Raw genomic sequence first — 19,858 nt, forward strand, 5'->3', positions numbered from 1 at the left:
GCGGGCATATCTGTGGCTGACAGAGCAGAGAGGCCGCAGTTGTGGACGTCTAGAATCAGAACTATCAGGGCCCTGAAGGAGGTGTGTAATGGGGAGAGGGAGAGGGTGGTGAACGGGGCAAGTCTGTGAATCTGGGTCACAAGACCAGAGAACTTGGAGCAGGGTGCTCTCCAGCCAGTGTGTTTTAGGGTCCTAGAAGAGATGTGCACTTTATAAGTAAAACCGTTTGATTGGGGAGACTGCCATAGGGTGGATGTATATAGCCTTTCCATTTTTCTTCTGAGAGGGAATGGGGCTTCACTTTTTATGTCAATGACATCAAAAGATGTTTTTTTAATTATTTATTCAGGCCTTCTATTGTAAGGAATTGTGCTAGGCATTCTTAAAAAGGGCTCTCTTGTAATTTTCACAACCATCCTATAAGATGTTATTCTAACTATAGAGAAAGGTTATGTCTTGCCCCAAGTTAGCTCACTGGTAAATGGTAGAACCAGAATTCTAAGTCAGCTGTCTGATTTCAAAGCCCATCCTGAGATTGTTGACAAAACAACCTACATTTTCAACCTTAAGGATGGTGATGACAATGTCTTTATTCTCTATGAAAGAAGAAGCTTGCAAATGAAGCTGATATGACAAGAGTTTCTGCCTAGGGACTGAGAGTTAACATTTGTACTTGGATCTTGGCCTAAATAAGAAAATGACAAGCCAGAGTCCTGTGCTTTCCAGTTGGATTCTTGTCTGATAATCTACTACATCCTTCAGCCAACTGTCTGCTGCAAGCTGGAATCAGACCAGCAGGAAGCATGAGTACATTATGGAAAAGATGTGATGTAGGAAGACTGCCATTCTTGTCCAAGCATCTGTGTAAATCCTGGCACCAAACTGAGCCTCAATTTCCTTTTCTGCCAGATGTTGCCAGTGACCTTTTCTCTTACCCACTAATCATATGTGGGTAACCCTTCAGGTCCTTAGAAGAAAGATGCATCATGAACCAACTTGTCCTTTCCACAGCTTTAAGAGAGACACTTGGGACTAAAATAGGCCTGAAATTCCACTGGCTTTATGGAATACCAACAAAATGTCGGACGCAGTGTCTTTCCTGTCTTATCACTCAGTAGCCTGTCCTTACTGTCGTTCAGCATCGTGCTTAAAAGCCCAGCCTTTAGAGTCAGGCAGACCCTGGGTGAACCACTGCAGCCTCTGACAGGGGCAAATCACGTCCTCTCTGAGCCTCAGTTTCCAGTGTAAAAGGAGGTTGAATCATTTTCACAGTTTGTTTTTTTTGAGATTTAAATAAGATACAAATGGTCTCCTTATAACAACCTTTTAGGTCAGGGTGGTCGTCATCTGTAATTTATAGAAGAAACTGATACTTAGATGAGCGATTTGCTCATCACATGAGTAATCATTGGGGGCCTGGAAAACCATGTCTTCTGTCCATTAGTAAGGAGCAAGGGGTCCCAGCCCCACACCAGGCACCCATGCCAGGGTTCCAGAGCTGTGAAGAGAAGTCCCTGTAACTATGGGTTGTAAAAACCAGCAGGGATTGTGGCTGAGGGACACGGAGGCTGCCAGACACCCAGGCACACAAATGTGCTCGGACTCCATACCTCTGAGCTCCAACACTGGGTGGCTCTGGGGGACCCAGATACATACAGGGAGGAATTGCATTATCTGGCATTGGGCAGGAACTCAGAGGCAGTTTTCTCCCAGACAGGGGTGCTCACAGGGGTCAGTGTTCCTGTGCTGGGACCTCCCCTGTCGCAGGGCTGACTGGCAGCCATATCTGTTTGCTCTGCCCTGGGGATTCCGTGAGACCCCTCCCCATCCAATTTGCAGCCCCACCCAAGCTGTTTGCAGCAACTTTTCCATATGAATGGCCTGTCTTGCCTCAGGCTTCAGACTTTGCTAACATCTCTCAAACAAGCAGCAGCTGACGATAGCATGCCCAAAACCTATCGATAAAAGGCCCAAGACCTGGCACTACCACCAGCCTACATACAGGGAGGAATTGCATTATCTGGCATTGGGCAGGAACTCAGAGGCAGTTTTCTCCCAGACAGGGGTGCTCACAGGGGTCAGTGTTCCTGTGCTGGGACCTCCCCTGTCGCAGGGCTGACTGGCAGCCATATCTGTTTGCTCTGCCCTGGGGATTCCGTGAGACCCCTCCCCATCCAATTTGCAGCCCCACCCAAGCTGTTTGCAGCAACTTTTCCATATGAATGGCCTGTCTTGCCTCAGGCTTCAGACTTTGCTAACATCTCTCAAACAAGCAGCAGCTGACGATAGCATGCCCAAAACCTATCGATAAAAGGCCCAAGACCTGGCACTACCACCAGCCTTCCTTGCTTTACCACTGGGCCTCACCTCCTGCAAAGCAGCTCTCCTACTGTAGTTGCAGCTGGTCCTCACAGCCAGTTGGCCTGGAGGCCAACTCCTCTCAGAGACGCCAATAGCAATCAAGGCTCAACTACAAGACTGTGCACACAGTCCACACAGGAGTGCGCCTAGAGTGCCCAGCTCAGGTGCCTGGGGGAGGCTGAGCCACCGGGCCCTACAGGACATCTACTATACAAGGCCTCTCTACCGCCGAAACCGGTTTGGCTCAGTGGATAGAGCGTCGGCCTGCGGACTGAAAGGTCCCAGGTTCGATTCCGGTCAAGGACATGTACCTGGGTTTTGGGCACATCCCCAGTGGGGGTGTGCTGAACAAAGACAGGCAGGCAGCCAAAATGTGGAGTTGAAAACCATGGTTATAAGGTTACTCAAGAATCTTCATGAGACTTTCAAGGATCTTAGTGAGAATGTCAAAAACATGAAAAAGGTCCAGTCAGAAATTACGCGTACACTAACTGAAATAAAAAACAGTTTACAGGGATTCAACAGTAGAGGATTCCAAGAATAAAGTTGATGTGAAATATGAGGAAGCAGAAAACACCCAATCAGAAGAGCAAAAAGAAAAAAGAATCCAAAAATATGAAGATGGTGTAAGGAGCCTCTGGGACAACTTCAATACAGCATTTGCATTCTGGGGGTACCAGAAGGAGATGAGAGAGAGCAAGATATTGAAAACTTATTTAAAGAAATAATGACAGAAAACTTGCCCTACCTGCTGAAAAAAAATAGACTTACAAGTCCAGGAATCACAGAGAGTCCCAAACAAGAGGAACCCCAAGAGGACCACACTAAGATGCATTATAATTAAAATGCTCCAGGTTAAAGACAAAGAGAGAATCTTACAAGCAGCAAGAGAAAAGCATTTACCTACAAGCGAGCGCCCATACGGCTGTCAGCTGATGTCTCCACAGAAACTTTGTAGGCCAGAAGGGAGTGACAAGAAATACTCAAAGTGATGAAAAGTAAGGTCCTACAACCAAGATTACTGTACTCGGCAAAGCTCTCATTTAGAATTGAAAGTCAAATAAAGAGCTTCACAAACAAGAAAAAATTAAAGGAGTTCATCACCACCAAACCAGTATTATATGAAATGTTGAAGGGTATTATTGAATAAAAAGAAGAGATAAAAATATGAACAATAAAATGGCAACAAATACATATCTAACAACAATGAAATTTAAAAATCAAAATAAATGAACACAAAATCTAATGAACAAAATAAACTGGTGAATAAAACAGAATCAGAGGCATGGAAACATGGAACAGATTGACGAATCTGAGAGGGAATTGGGGGAGGCGGAGTGGGAAGAGACTAACCAAAGATCTTACCTATGGACATTGATAGTAGGGTGGTGAAGACCTGGGGTGGGGCGGGAACTGGGTTGAGGGGGGCAATGGGGGATAAAAGGGAGGACATCTGTAATACTCTCGACAATAAAGATTTTAAAAATAAATAAATTGTGAAGTAAAAAACAAACAAAAACACATAGGTGAATGCAATGCACAATGCAAGTACTGGCCATTCCTAGTGTCCGTCTGTGTGCCTGAGACACAAGGCCAGCACCTGTGCCCAGAAACACCACAGCTAGTCTGCGCATGTGTGTGCTGGCCTTTCCCTGGTTATTCCTGTTTCCCCTCTAGCCTCTTAGACTTACCACAGGCCCCTTGGGCAGTGGCCAGCACCAGCGATAGGTGATACCCAGGCAAAAACCAGTGGTGACCTGCTACTAGAACAGGGGTGGGCAAACTTTTTGACTCGAGGGCCACAATGGGTTCTTAAACTGGACCGGAGGGCCGGAACAAAAGCATGGATGGAGTGTTTGTGTGAACTAATATAAATTCAAAGTAAACATCATTACATAAAAGGGTACGGTCTTTTTTTTCAATAGTTTTATTCATTTCAAACGGGCCAGATCTGGCCCGCGGGCCGTAGTTTGCCCACGGCTGTACTAGAAGCAAAGTGTGCCCTGTCCACACCTACTTCTTCAGTAATGAGTGTCTGGATTGTGCTATGTGGGCTGAAAAATTCCACATGAATTGCATTTTTCACTCTCTCCCTTTCTTGAAAGCCTCCCCCCCCTTTTCATTTTATCATTAGGTAGTAATTAGTATTCAAGGGAAATTGGTCTTAATATATTAAAATTGGTTAAGTGCATTTAGACCTGTACCACAGCCAATGTCTTATTGGAAAATGTAATTGGGGACTCTGTGTATGTAATTAATTGAATTACAATTAAGAACTTTCATTAAGCGATACACTGGTACATTAGAGCAGTAAGGAAACATGTTTGACGAGCCACAAACCCCGAATGGGCTCTAAGTGAGGGCACAGGGATTTGTATCCCGCTGGTCGGCTCCTGGCCCCAGACAACGCCTGCAGCCCCTGGCTAATGGTTTGGGAGTGCATCGGGGACATTTCTGCAGTGACTCCCCTGATCGAGGTGGGGTTCTTCCAGCATGAGTGCCCTCATCCCTGACTCCAGAGTCAGGGGAGTGATGCCTCAGTGTTGAGCAGATGTAACAGTTCTTAGATATTTTGTTGTTGTAAACGAATATTGCATTTTGACTTGTAAATTATCAAAAGTGCCCAGGCTCCTTAGAGGACCCCATTGCTTCCTGCATTTTGAACAGTAGCAAAAGCGTATCAGAGGAAGAGGAAGTGATGGGAATTCTGTCATCAACCTAAATTCCAAGCAGACCTGCAATGAATCAGTGGTTCAGACCCCGAATGGTCATCCATCATCCTAGGGTGGTCGGCTTTACTCTGGGCACACATTTGTTCATTGATGGCATCCTCCTCTGGGCCGGCCACTGTGCTGGGCGGTGGAGAGGAGCCCCCACATCATGAAGCCCGCAGTTGTGAAAAGTGCTCTGAAGGGTATAAAAGAGCATTTAGCAGGGGCTGGAGCTGGTGAGAGTAGGAGGAGAAAACCTCCTTGAGGAAGAATAAAAAGGAGCTAGATAATGAGTAAGGGAAGAATGGTCCAGGACAGCGGACTGCTCGGAATGAACGAATGAAGCAGAGTGAAGTGAGCAAGGGAGGGAGTGCTGAGAAAAGAGACTGAGGCCCCTTAAAGGCCCCCCTCCATGATCTGCTCTTTTTAGAAATTCCGCAAACCTGAAACCATTTCTTTCTGATCAGCTCATAAAACAGGATTGCTCTGATTTATTGAGGGGCTGAAATCTCCCTGTGGAAAGGCTCTAACTCCAAGTGTTTAATCAATTAGGCACTGGCAGCAGGGCTCTCCACCCTGGTCACAGCCTGGCAGATTCAGTAAAGGGCGTATCCCACTGTGTGGTCCCGACGGCTTTGAGGAGATTACTGCAGAGGGGCACGCATGCGTGTGCGTGCTTGTGTTAAAGTATATCACCTATTGATTATTTTTTAGAGACCAGCAAAGATGACTAGTAGCCAAAGGGAAGTGTTTAATAGAAGAGAAGTTTGGGGCTTATGAGGCTTTGGGGACTTAAAAGGCCTTTGGAAGGGAAAAAAAAGTGATGGATGTAGAAGCTAAGGGAGAGTTTTCCTCCTTGACTCGTGCATCCTGCTTTGAGTCTTACAAGAGAGAGTATTAGCTTCTATCCCTGATTCTTTGTTCTGGCGAGGCCAGCCGTGATTGTGTTCTCCTTAGATACTTTTGTGACCATGGATTTGTACATTCCCAGCCCGTCTGAGGAACATGTGTACCCAAAGGGTGGTGTGGTTAAGGGCACGTTTTTGGAATTAGACCGACGTAGGTACAGTTCCTACTTCCAGCTTATACTAGTTAAACGGCTATGCTAGCAGGATGACATTCTCTAAACTAACAGGGGCTTCATTTTCCTCACCTATAAAAAGAGATAATATTCAACTTAAAAGTGCTTGAAAAAATTAAATGAGCCACTATACTTAAAGGGCTAAGCATTGTGTCTGGCACATAGCAAACACTCAGTAAATGTTAACTGCTCTGATAGTTATTGACATGGGATCCCAGTCTGGTAAGGCGTCTGAATGGAAAACTAGAAATAGTGTGTTAGGTTCAATGTGAACACAGGGATGACATACAAACTCAGGTAGTGTTATGCTTAACCTGTGTTGCAGCAAACTTCATTCATGCCCCCAGCAGCATTTATTAAACATCTGCTATGTGCTCTGTAGGATAGAATGATCCTGCCCTCAAAGGAACTCATTGTCCAGAGGAGGAGTACAGATGCTTATCATGTAAGAGGCTTACAATATGAGCCTTCAGGGCTGCAGGGTTTCAGGAGAGAGGTCAGGGAAGATTCTAGACTCTACCTTGAAGTATATAGATATTAAAGAATGGAAAGGACATTCTGGCCAGATGGTATAACCCAAGCGAAGTCCAGTTTGGCTGAAGTAGAGATTTTTCTGTGTGAGGAGTAGCAATAAGGCTTCATGACAGATGGGGCGGAAGAGGTGTTAGTCTTCATCTGGCCAGTGACTTGCCCAGCAGCATTTACTCTGCACCAGCCCTGAGCTGGACATGCCTCTTCCTTTGAAGAGCTTCTCACCTGCACCCCCCACCACTCTTTGCTCCAGCCAAATGCAAGCTCTTGCTGTTCCCACTATATATGCTCATGTTGGGGTCCAGCCCTAGCAGATCCAGGGGTTCCCAAAGGTGTGGACGGAGTCGGCGAAGAAGGAATGACACGGAGACGTTGTTCAGTTGATCAGCAGCCTAGCCACGTTCTCCAGCCAAGTTCTAGCCAGGTTCTCCAGCCAGGTTCTGTCTTTATTCTCCTGTTACATCTGTATTTATACCAGTTGATTTTAATCCTATCCATTCTATTCCAAAGGTTAGGGCGTTTGTTATCTCCATTCCAAGATCTCTACTTTATTGTTCTGTTAAGCTACAAGGAAGTAACTGGAGGAGATTATCCTAAGTAAAGATTATGTAGCTTAAGCGTGATTATTCGTAGTTGAAGTGATTGATTACCTGCCTGGCACTTAGTTAAGGGGTTTTACAGATTTATTCCCTTCCTTAGTCTGTTAATCCCTAACTCCAGGGGAAAAATCCCCACCTGGGGAAACAGCCTTTCTTGGAGAGGTGACCTTGGTTAAAACACATAGCGCGAAGAAGGGGAGCGAACATATTAAGAACAGTATGCCATATACGCCAGGTCCCTTGAAACATATGCTGTGCAGATGTTTCTTCCCTGCAGCGACTGTGTCAAGCAGCAAGGATGGTCCGGCTTCCAGAAAATTCCCCCTTTTTTATTTCTTAAATGATAGCGCGCGTAAATCAGCGGCCACCTCTCAGATTGGGTTGTTTAAGACTCGGAAGACCTGTTTGTGACTTTGCCAACAGGTCAGTCCGAGGCTTAACCCTATATCGGCTCCCCACATGCTCACACTTTGCGGGCTTTGTGTCTTTCCCACACTATTCCTTCTGCGGATTGTCTGTTCCCTTTCCATCATCCGGGGACCCTGCCACCCTCCTGTGTTCCTAAAGCCCCGGAGAGGCAGCAGCATCGTCCTGCTGCAGGGAATGTGAAGGTGAAGATGTAACAAGGCCATCGATCTTCTGGTCCAGTTACAGAGTTGCCATCGATCTTTTTGGAGAAGGAAGATTGAAGTTGCTTTAACTTATAACTAGATTAGAGCTTTTGGACTTAGCCTAAGCCTCCTTGAACCAACCATAAAATGAAGTTTAAAGTCCCATGTAGCTTGTATCTGGGAACACAGACCACCTGCCAGTAGCATGTAGTAAGTCCATCTGAGCTTTGATTTAACGAGTAGTGCCTATTTGTCTGAGAGTCACGTGTACCTGTGTTTCTCTCAGTTCCAGTAAAAATACTGTTTTAAACTGTAAAGCAGTGTTAGTTAAAATTAGTCTTGATCACCTGACAGCAGGTTGTTACTCTTAGAATGTGTGTAGAAGCTTTCTGTCTGTGTTTGTTGTCAGGTATGTAACACAGATAGATACACAGCTGTACCTGCACTTTTATGTCTCATCATGGTTGTCCACATGGACACCCAGGAACAGGAAACCATGGCAGGTTCTCAGCTATTTGGTCTTAGGGCTGCTTTACACTCAGAACTATTGAAGACCCCAAAGAGCGTATGTTTATTGGGTTATATCTACTTATTAGGAATAAAAACAGAAAAATTTACAGAATAAATAATAAATTTTATGAAAAATACCTGTTATAAAATCTTAATGAGAAGATTGGGACTATTTTGTTTTCTTTCCATGAGAGCATTTATTTTTGTTTCATCAGGGAAATAAATTATTGACTAGTCACCTGAACCAGTGAGCACTGTTTTATATTTTTGAAAATTTCTGTAATGTCTGACTTGATGGAAGGCACCTGGATTTGCATATCTACTCTCTTTTTTTAATTGAGGGAGGGAGGGGGAGAGAGAGTGGGAGATCAATGTGAGAGAGATACATTGACACCTAGGTATGTGTTCTGACTGGGAATCAAACCTGCAACCTTCTGGTGTATGGGGCAGTGCTCCAACTAACTGAGCCACACCAGCCAGGGCTGCAGATCTGCTTCTGCACTCAGTCTGTTACAGTACATTGTTTCCGTTGGAGTATATGAAGAAAATTTGCCCTAACACAGATACGTTGTTGGAAAGGGGAGGCGTATTTCAATAGCCTTTCAGATAACAGGGGCTATTAATTTTCATTACGATACCCAAACTTGAATGATACTTGCTTTAAAAATATATTGATTTTTTTACAGAGAGGAAGGGAGAAGGATAGTGAGTAGAAACATCGATGAGAGAGAAACATCAATTCAGCTGCCTCTTGCACGCCCCCCACTGGGGATGTGCCCGCAACCCAGGCACATGCCCTTGACCGGAATCGAACCTGGGACCCTTGAGTCCACAGGCCGACGCTCTGTCCGCTGAGCCAAACCAGCTAGGGCTGAATGATACTTTCTTAAAGATTAGATGCAATGTGGACTCAGAACCATATCGATAAACTTGTTTTTACTTTGTGCACTTATAAGGGAATGGGCATGAAAAGGGCAAATACTGTCTTATGTTATTATGATGAAACTAGTATTGAGATTTTGGATCCCTGGTGGGTTCTTGGGGACCTTCCCCCACAGTGGGGCCTGGACTACACTCCAGAACCACTGGTTGACAGTTTACAGTCCCCACAGTCTCCCTCCTGCTGCTGCCTGAAGGAATGTGCTGAAATGGGAGGGGAAAGGGACGACAACGGACAGAACATGGTGGACTCCAGAGTCCAGTAGGTCCGTCCCAGCTCTGCCTCTGCCTGCCGGAGAACCTTGGGCAAGGCTTTGACCCACTCTTGACTGTGGTGTCAGCATTAAGATTTGAATCCACATCTCTGAACTCTGTCTCTCATTCTTTCCAATATTATTAAGCCCCAAGGCCACTTCCCAGCCAGTCGCGCTCTCTCTCTCAGCACCTCTTTCTTTCTGGCTGCGAGCCCTAGACTTCCCCTGCCACCTCCTTCACCTCGTCTCTGCTTTCCTTTGCCCTGTCCTGCCCTGGTCCGGCTGTGCCATTCAGAGCAGTGCCAATGCCTGCTTCCTCCTTGCTAATTCCTTACTCTAGAGAGCTAAGCTTCTTCGTCTCGGGTTTTTGCTGTCCCTTGCACCATTCCACGTTGTGAATGGCCTCTCCGTCATTCTTCCGGAGCCTGTTGTCAGACCATTTGAGGTCTGGTGCTTGAGTCACATTTAGGCCCCGCCCCAAAATTTGATCTATCACAATACATCTTTGAGTTATTGCAGCTCGAGCGTTTTGACACAATACATTATGGTAATCCATGGCACATAGAGACATTAACACTCCCGACTTTGACAAAGTACATCATGAAGTCTTTGAAGGCGCCATTACAATTCATCTTGTCATTCACCAGGAGCCCCAGTTCAGCATTAATGTAGATGAACACAGTGTGGCTTTTGTTTCATTTAATTGCTTGTGACCTTTTTAATTGCTAATTTAACAAAACACCAAAGGGTTGGTTATATTTCAATTAAATTAACAGTTTGGGGAGTGTTTTTTGTTAATATATTTATTTTAAGACATTCTGGTTTTCTCTAGTTTTTACGTTGAGTGGATAAAAATGCCTTGAACAGGAGTGGGTTTTTGAATGTGAAGCTGATAGCACAGTAATGATTTTAATGTGCACATGGGGCAGCGCTGAGTATATTTCACGTGTGGCTGGGTTTGCTCCTTCCTGGAAGGATGTAAACAGTAAAGGTCTTAGACTTTTCTGGTCCGGAAAACATGCTTTTGGGTAAGGACCTGCTTCAGGTGTTTGTCTTTAGATAGGGGCTGCTGCCTGAGCCGGTTGTTGGGCATTTCTCTCTGCCTTGTACTGTTTTCTTTGTGTTCCATAGCAAGTCTGTACGCTCCTGAGGAGCAGGAACCGGCCTTACCCTCACCAGTGTTCCTCCGCTGTCTAGCGCACAGCTGGCCTGGCGGGTGGCAGGTCGCAGGCTGGCTGGTCCGTACACACACACCCCCCCTCCAAGCAGCTCTCCTGAACCTACACGGAGAAAGGGCTCTGGAACTCCGAGACCAGAAGTCGTTCCATTCAGCAGGTGACCTGCTTTGGCGTGAGCGGCATGTATGGGAAGCACGAGCAGGGCTGTTTCTTCCTTCTCTGCTCCCCCAGGTGCTGTTGCCCTCTAATCATGAAAGCAAACATGCCCCTTGTCAGCTGGGGCCAGACTCAGAGCTCACCCAAGTATCCGGGGACCTAAATCCTCACATGGGACTTGAATTTACACTGTCGGAGAGTAGAAGGTCAATGCAAGAAGCATTAGTGTGTGGAGCCAGCTCCAGCTGTATCAGTCTTGAACAAAATTAATATAAGGACATTGACAAGCCTTGCTGGTTATTCCATAGCTTTAAGACCTCCACTAAAATCCTATCGTCTCATCTGCCCATTATTAACATTTCAGCAAAATATAAAGTTTTCATTAATCTCCCACAGCAAATTTAGGAGTGAAAACTGGCACTTGTTTGAGCTTTTAGGACTACATTAGCTGGTGTATTAAACAAAATATGTCATTCTTCAGTAGCTTCTGTAAGAAGCTAAATCAATTTCCAACTATATTTATGCACCACTTTATCTAAAAGCATCTGAATTATCATTTACAGCTAAGATGCTTTATTAGCAGCTGGCATTGAAATTGCTCAGTAAAAAATTATATGTCACGTTATAGTAATTTTTAAATTGGTTTTAATCCAACATCATAAAAATGTAAAACTCTTAAGTGTGGTGTGTTGTTTTGGTGGGGGTTTTTTAGTAATTGGCATTTTAGTATAATGAGCTGTTATCTCTTTCCAAATCAAGAACCTTCAATATTTAGAAAATACTAATTAATAAAGAAAACAGAAATTCTTGAACTAAGTTATAGCTAATAATGGCATTTTCTCAAAAAAGATAGCTTGAAATTATTTTTAAAACGTGAAAGGATTTTAATATTTCACCAAACTTCTCTACAGTTCTCATATGTATAAAAGGTTCTAGAGTAGAAACAAACACATCTTGGTAGTTCTGTTTCAGTCAGATATGCATTGGAGAAAGTGAGTGATTATTCAAAACTCTAAATTCTCACCAGCCTCCGTTAGAGATGTGGAAAGTCCCCAGGAGCCGGGTGGCCATGGTGGTGGCATCTCTATCCACAACCACAGGCGTTCCACGGAAGGGAAGCAGGGCTCCCCGTGGCCCTGGCAGGCGTTGAGTGCGGCTCTGCTGATCGTAGCCATGCGACGCTGGTTAAGTCCCTCTGCCTCTGATCCTCACCTTCCTGTGGACATGGCACCTGGTACTCATCCAGTACATTTTTATTGAGCACCTGCTTTATCCTGTGCATGGCAGCACTGGCAGGGTCCGGGCTACAGGGGCGAGTAAAGCAGCCATCGGGCCTGCCCTCTTGGGGTTACAGTCGAATGGCAGAGACAGGTAATTACTCTCTGTGATAAGTATTCTGAGGAAAATGTCGGGTGCACTGACAGGGGAGCTGGACTAGACTTGGGGGCCTGGGGTCAGGAACAGTTCCCTGGGTGTCACCTGAGCTAAGCTCTTCAGGAAGAACAGGGAGGAGCCTGGAGGAATAGGCCAGGAGGGAGTAGAATAGGAGATGGGTGACCTGGGCAGAGAGAGCAACATGTGCCAACACTGAGGTGGGACTGTGTCCCAGGCGGGCAGTGAACGGCCATTGAGGGCGAGGCTTGGTCCTCATTGAGAGGAAGCCTTATTGTAGGGGCTGGAGTGGGCCACGCTGGGAATAAGTGTAGTGTTTGGGGCCAGTACACACCTCCTAATGCAGGAGTTCGGGGGAGGCATCAGGAAGCAACTTTGACTTAAAAGCTTGCCCTGTCGCTCTGGCCAGGTGGCTCGGTTGGTTGGTGCGTTGTTCCCATACACCAAAAAGGTGATGGGTTCATTTCCCGGTCAGGGCACATACCTGCGTTGTGGGTTTGATCCCTGGTCAGGGCATGTATGGGAGGCAACCAATCAATGTTTTTCTCTCTTTTCCTCTCTCAAAAATATATCCTCAGTTGAGGATTTAAAAAAAAGCTCATCCTATAAGCAATACTGTGGAAAGGAAAAGCGTGTAGTTGTCAGGCTACCAGTTATATAACAGATGTTCCTGTTTTGTACCCAAATCCTGAGTTTGTAGCTGCTCCAACTCTATCCAAGGAGTTCTCTCTGGCTCTTCCTCTAGCTGCTCAGCCCGAGGCTGGCTGGCCTGTGCTAGCAGGTGCTCCCTCCCACTGGTGAGTGGCACCAGCAGCTGCACCTTCAGGACAACTCATTTCAAACTCTGCAGGGTGAGAGAGTTTAGCTTTGGTGAGTGTGACCTTGGACATGTGACTTCACCTCGAAAGCCTCAGATTCCCAAAGCCTCAAATGAGCAATGACAGCCGGTTTTCATGAGGTTTCACATGTGTAAAGCACTTCACCATGTCTGCTGTGTAGCAAGCACTCATATGTCCTAGCTTCTGTTTGGTTATCTATTTATTTAGCAGAATTTAGTGAGAGCATGCCAGTTGCCTGTAAGGCTTAAAGGAGAAGATACAGAGATGAAGAACAAGCTTTACTGGCCCTCACAAAGCTTCTGAATTAGGACAAGAGCAACCACTCAGCAGCTCCAGTGCCAGGCTGAAGGTGATCCTCTATGGCAGTAGAATAAAAATCATCGTGACTGCCCTAGCTGGTTTGACCCAGTGGATAGAGCATCAGACTGCAGACTGAAGGGTCCCAGGTTTGATTCCAGTCAAGGGCACATGCCCGGGTTGTGGGCTCGATCCCCTTTAGGGAGTGTGCAGGAGGCAACCAATCAATGATTGTCTCTCATCATTGATGTTTCTCTCTCTCTCTCCCTCTACCTTCTTCTCTGAAATCAATAAAAAAATATATAAAAAATAATAATCATGACTGCTACTTATTAAGCATAGTATGTGTTAGATTTTTAAAACACATTTTGACATTCTGTGTATGGCAAAGACGGGGGTTCAGAGAGCCGGTCGCTTGCCATAGATCATGCAGCAAGGAGGCAGAGCTAGGAACTGAGCCCAGGTCTCCCTGGCTCCAGGGTCCAGTAGGAATGGAATTCAGCAGAAGGTGGAGTTTGGGCTAGCCTGCCCGAGTGGGGTCTTGACAGGTGCAGGGTAAGGGTGGAAAGGGTGTTCTAGGCCAAAGGTACCACATGAGCAAAGGCCCAGAAGTAGAAAAACTTGCATCTGTGTGCAGTCTGGGGAGTCTGGGAGTTGCTGAGAGAAGGTATATGTGAAAAGTGACAAGTAAAATTGAAAATGTTTGTTTCAGCCAGATTATGGACAGTCTTGACTACTTGGCTGAAAAAAGTGTGCATCATTCAGGAAGCCACGGGAAGCCAGGGACGATTTTTCAGTACCAATTGTCTTACTTGTCGCCGGTGTCACCTATCAGAGTACTTAGCATGCACAGAGCTCTCACTAAACATTTGATGAGTGAATAAATGATCAAAGCCTTAGAAAGATGAATGGGAAACCCGGTGGTGGCTGGATTGCAGAGGGAGCCTGGTGGCCAGAGGGCCAGTGGGAGATGGTTCCAGCCGTCGCGGGTGAGCTGGCTCATGCCTGCATCCACGCAGACGGGGGCGCAGGACGGCAAGTTGATATTTGAGAATCTCAGAAAGGACGGGATTCTTCAAGAAGTGTGGATTACTTTTATGATCGGGAAAATTAATATTAGAAAAAGAAACGAGACATGTGACCACCCATGCTTTGTGGTTTTGACTTTCTCTTGTGGAGACTGAGAGCCGCTGGTGAGCAGGAGTGTTTCTTGCCTTCAGTACCCCCACTGCCTGGCCCAGGGCCTGCCACAGAGGAGGCCGTGTTTGTGGAATTAATTGTTGAATGATTAATATGTTACCGTTCTCTGTTTACTGGAATGGCATTATTAAGTCATCGCTCAGCCTTTTCTTCTCCAAATTAAATAGCCCATATTATTTTAATTTATCCCAAAGCATTTTAAGCAGACAACATTTGCCAAGCCTCATGTATCTTTATGTGTTAAACTGCTTTTTCCTCCCCAGGTTCAAGGGCAGACGGGGTTTGTGAGGAGGATTCGCAAATTGACATAGCTACAGTACAGGATATGCTTAGCAGCCACCATTACAAGTCATTCAAAGTCAGCATGATCCACAGACTGCGATTCACAACCGACGTACAGTTAGGTAAGTGCATGAACAGGAGATGAAGTGAACCCTTCATGTCAGTGGTCAGTGTAGAGATGGGGAAAGAAACAACATACAACTTTCATGTGACCTGAATGACTGACGGTAATTTGTTTTCAGAGAAAATGTTTAAACAATGAAATTTAAAGTACCTTCTTTTCCCCAGCCGAGTGCTCTGTCTTGTCTTCTTTTTTATGAAGCAGAAGATTAGAAATAGAACTAACTTGAGACTCTTTTCAAACCGATTGACTTCTGCGAGGTTCCATAATTCTTCTCATTCTGTAATGCTCTTACTTGCCGTGCTGAGACTGCTGGTAGCACTGCCGCCTGCCTTTTCCTACTCTGTGGATTCATTGCCTCGTCACTCATGCACTTACTTATTCGGGAAGCTTTACAGTGATCTCAGAAGTTGTATTTGGATTCTCACCAGATAATTCGGAACTAACTTCCAACTAATATTTGGTGTTAATGTGTTCCAATCTAAATTTCTGTTTTGACTTAAACCTAACCAGAGTAGAAAAAGTGTCACAGCAGTCAACAGAATATTAATACCTCACTGTCGTCATGGCTGTCATGTGCAGGTATCCGCTGTGTAGTAGGCCCTGTGCTAAGTGCTTCACATGCACTACTTAGCCACCTAGAAGGAAGTGCATTTACTGTCCCCGTCTAACAGAGAAGGTAGATAAGGGGCGGGGAGGTGAAGGCTTACGCTCAAGCTCACACAGCAGGTAGGTTGGTGGTGTCAGGAACAGAACCCTGGTCTGGCCAGTGTGAGTGCACCTGCTCCCTAACAGGTGGGGGGAGGGGGAGCCTGGGTGGATGCCTGGTCTAGTCAGAGAGCTGGGCTGCCACTGAACTTGGCCACTCTACCCCTGCCTGGGCCTCGTTCGCTCAGGCATAAAGGGAGAAGGCTTGGAGTCTAACTCGAAGGCTCACGACTTACGATTCTCGTAAATGCTTTGTATGTGTCTTATCATAAAATCTTTTCTAATGTTGGCATTAGTCTGGCTAATTGTAATAAAGCCTGAAAAATATCTTAATAATTTCTTCCCAACTTGACTGACAGGAGCTTGAAATATGCTGACAGTACAGCTTAGTAACTAAAAGATGAGCGTCAGGATCACAGCTGGTTTAAGTTGTGGCTCCATCAGTAACCAGCCATGTTAGGCAAGTGTCTTCCTCTTTCCGAGCTCAGTTCCATTCTGCTTAAGTGTGAGTGTTAGTGGTACCAGCTTCCGCCGTGGAACAAGCCAGCGGCCCACGTAAAGCCCTGAGCACAGGGCCTGGCGGCTGCTAAAGTCTAAAGGTGAGGACTGTTGGTGGAGAAGCAACATGGGGAAGCACTCACTCAGAGGACAGACTCAGGACTTAGAGGCCTGGGTCCAAACCCTGGCTCGCTAAGTAGCTGTATCATCACAGGCAGATGACTCAGAATCTCCGTCTCCACACTTGTAAAATGAAGCTAATAGTCCCTCATAGAGGGGGTAATTGTGGGGATGGAATGTCATAGCACATGCAGAATACTTAGCAAGGCAAGTGCTCAGTGAACATCAGCTGCTGAGATGATGGTGATTCCAACAAACTCAGCACATGAATTAGCACCCAGTAACTTTGAACCAAAACAAAGAATCACTCTTCTTCCCTCTCTCTAGACTGTTTATGCCTCACACAAAAAACTAAATCTCTAAAGTGGTAAAAAAAAAAAAAAAAAAAGTTGATTCTTAAAACATAAAGTTTCTTCAGGGGTGTTCTTCCTGGGGGTGCTTTTGCTGGTATGTCACCTAGAAATAAAAATAAAAGACTGCTCAGAAAGAAACCAGGTCCAGAAAGGGGGGCAAAAGTACAGACTGTATGATTCCATTTATATAGCATTCAAAAATACACAAAAATAATCTGTGTGGAAGTAATGATGGTGGTTATCCTGGGAGCCCAGACTGAAGGGGCTTCTGAGACACTGATAAAGTTCTGTGCCTTATCTGGGTGCTGATTACATGAGTCCGTAGACTTTGTGGAAAAGTCAAGCATACATACTCCTATGATTTATGTACTTTCGGCTGGTATGTTTTCAGTGAAAAGTTAACTAAAGTGAGGATGCTACTCTGACATCCAGTTTGCGTGTGCCTGAATGCAGTGCCTTCCCAGTAACAAAGGGTCTGTTTTCTCTGAGTGGGTGTAGTTTTAAGAAGCTCAATAAATAGCCAGAGTGCAGCCAAGATAAAGGTCCAGGAGAGAAGGCGGGGGTTTTCCCAGGTGAGCAAAATCAGCAAATGACTGACCCCCAAAGTGAAAAGGAGTGCAAGCTTGGTTTCTGGGCTTCTTCCCCTAATTTTTTCTCAAGGCAAACTTTAATTCATCAGATTCTGACCTGAATATTTATTTAAAGGAAAAAGTCCAGGGACCCTGGCAGGGTATTTCAGTTGGTTTTAGCATTGTCCCGATACACCAAGGTTGCGGGTTCAATCCCCGGTCAGGGCACATACAAGAATCAACCAATTAATGCAGAAATAAGTGGAGCAACAAACTGATGTTTCTCTCTTTTAAAATTTAAAAAAAAAAGTAGTATAAAGGAAAAGGTCCAGAAAAGGATCTGTGAGAAGAGTCTCGCTTTGCAGTCGGGACTGGGTGTGAATCCCAGCATTACTACCTCCCTGCAGGGTCACCTTGGACAAGTCCCTCCCCTGGTTAATCTTAATTCTTGTCATTTAAAAAATGTGAGTTACATTTACCTTTCAAGATTGTAGGAAAGTGGCCCATAGACACTGTATTCTCCATGGTAGCTTATCTTAGTGTCATTATTGTCAGTAATATTTATTTTGCTTATTACTTTCTCTTTTATTCCACCATCTTGAAAACATGTAACCAGATCACTCAGATTAGGTAGTGGCTGTATTGTAGCCACAGTGGAGACGTCTCAGGTAGAAATGGCTGACAGTGATACAAGCATCTCTCCCTAGAGCAGAGGTTCTCAGAAAAGAAGTGACTAGAGGCCAGGTCCCAGCCGCCTCTGGATGCTTCCAGTGGTGCACATGGCTCCCTCTGGTGGAACATCACAGCTCTGAGATGCTTCTAAAACGTGTCAGAATGTTTCTGTTATGCATTTAAGTTCAATCTTTAGCATTATAAGTAGAAACTGCATTAATTAGTCCTAAGAAATTTTTTGACAGATAAACTGTGCCCTGAGTCCTGTACCATGAAGTGAATAAATACACTTATTTCCTATTCCCATGTACGAGTTCAGATATGTAACTTAAGACCCTGTCTCCCTCCTTGCAAAGCAGATAATAACACCCTTTCATTCTGACAACAACAAACACCTGCACACAGCAATCCAGAAATCCTTCCTTCCTGAAACAGAATCTACCACAAAGTAAACAGCACACCCTTTATGAGCATTCAAATGAGCAGCTGGACCCTGAGATCAGTAAATAATTTATTTTATTTCAACTGACTAGTGAGGTGCTTCAGATCTTTCCTGACAGTGATGGATGGCCGCCTCCGCTCGCCCGCCCTGTCAGTCAGAGCAGAGGTTCACTCGCCCCCTGTGGCAGGTTCCTAAGCGTAGTGTCTGTGTGCGCATTCACCCAGCCATGCTGCTGAGTCCACAGAAAACCACCGGCCACTCGGCCTCCGTGGTCCTCACACAGCAGGGCCGGGGTTCCCAGCCCCGGTGCCAGCTCAGCTCTTGTCTTCTGAGGGCAGTGGTGGCCGCTGCTCCGCTTCACCACCTGCCGCTGATTTCTGCTGTCGGATGAGAGAGTCAGACTTTGATCTGCAGGACCCAAACTTAAACCAGTTTTCCGCCAGACTTTTCTAATAATTGAAAAGCTTTGGGGTGTCTATTAATGAAATCTATGGCAAAGATCTATTCTTTGTAAAGAGTATTCACAAGAAGAATTACAATTTTTTAAAGCAGTTATGGTTTATCACGGGCTTACTGTGTGCCGAGCATTTGCTGGTCACTCTCTTACATGCTTTGTCTCCTGTAATTGTGGCACTCTTATTAGCTAGTGCTGATATTATCTCCGTATTTCATCTGAGGAAACTGGGGTGTGGGGAAGAATCTAGTAAGTAATGAAGCCAGAATCAGAACCCAAGTCTGTCTGAGGCCGAGTCTGATGGCTAACTACTATCTTATGCCTTGAATGCGAATCGGCATTGCACTAATAACACTAGTTCTATAACAGTTTCCAGTGTACAGTGAACTTTCACCCCGGTTACCTTATTTAATCCACACAGCACACTGATGATGCTATTTCCATTTCATACCTGAGGAAACAGGCTTGGAGGAGTTAATGAAATACTGTGATGTAGACAAAGCACTTAGCATTTCCTGGCACAGTGCTATTACTTCATAGGTACTAACTCCCATTCCCTCACCCCGAGCCACCAGATATACAGTGGGATATCCAGTCCCAGTCGGAGAACTGGGACTGAACCCCAATCCATATGCTAAACCCAGCCCCTCATGCCACAGATGCCTCAGTCTAATAACTTGTCTGCACAAAGGAAGTGATTACTTTGACCAGTTTTAAATTTTCTGCACATCCCTCGCTATTCCCTCATCCTGGCCTGCAGAGCTGTGTCAGTGTGGCTTGGGTGCCACTATTTCACCCTCCATTCACGTTGTTAGTCAGTTGCTGCACTTCCCTCTGGGCCTGGACCTGACCTCAGAATCCTTCCCAGCACAGCCCTCTGAGCGGCCTCTGCCAATAACTGGAGTTGGTTCTGAAGTCGAAATTGATTTGCCATCCCTGCTCTGGAAAGCTCACCAAACAAAGCCGCTATGGCTAACCAT

General features: G+C 45.5%; 1 protein-coding gene across 5 annotated transcripts in view; it reads left to right on the forward strand.

Moving 5' to 3' along the window:
* Positions 1-19,858, forward strand: part of MAPKAP1 (mitogen-activated protein kinase associated protein 1) — a 162,728-nt gene that overhangs the window by 108,470 nt on the left and 34,400 nt on the right. For all 5 annotated transcript variants that reach the window (XM_006768560.2, XM_015567077.1, XM_015567076.1 and 2 more), the window contains one exon: positions 14,923-15,063. In XM_006768560.2, coding sequence (XP_006768623.1) covers positions 14,923-15,063 — 141 coding nt within the window. The remainder of the gene's footprint in view (positions 1-14,922; positions 15,064-19,858) is intronic.

The sequence above is a fragment of the Myotis davidii genome, unplaced genomic scaffold (assembly GCF_000327345.1).
Source record: "Myotis davidii unplaced genomic scaffold, ASM32734v1 scaffold142, whole genome shotgun sequence".
In the NCBI taxonomy this organism is placed as follows: Eukaryota; Metazoa; Chordata; class Mammalia; order Chiroptera; family Vespertilionidae; genus Myotis; species Myotis davidii.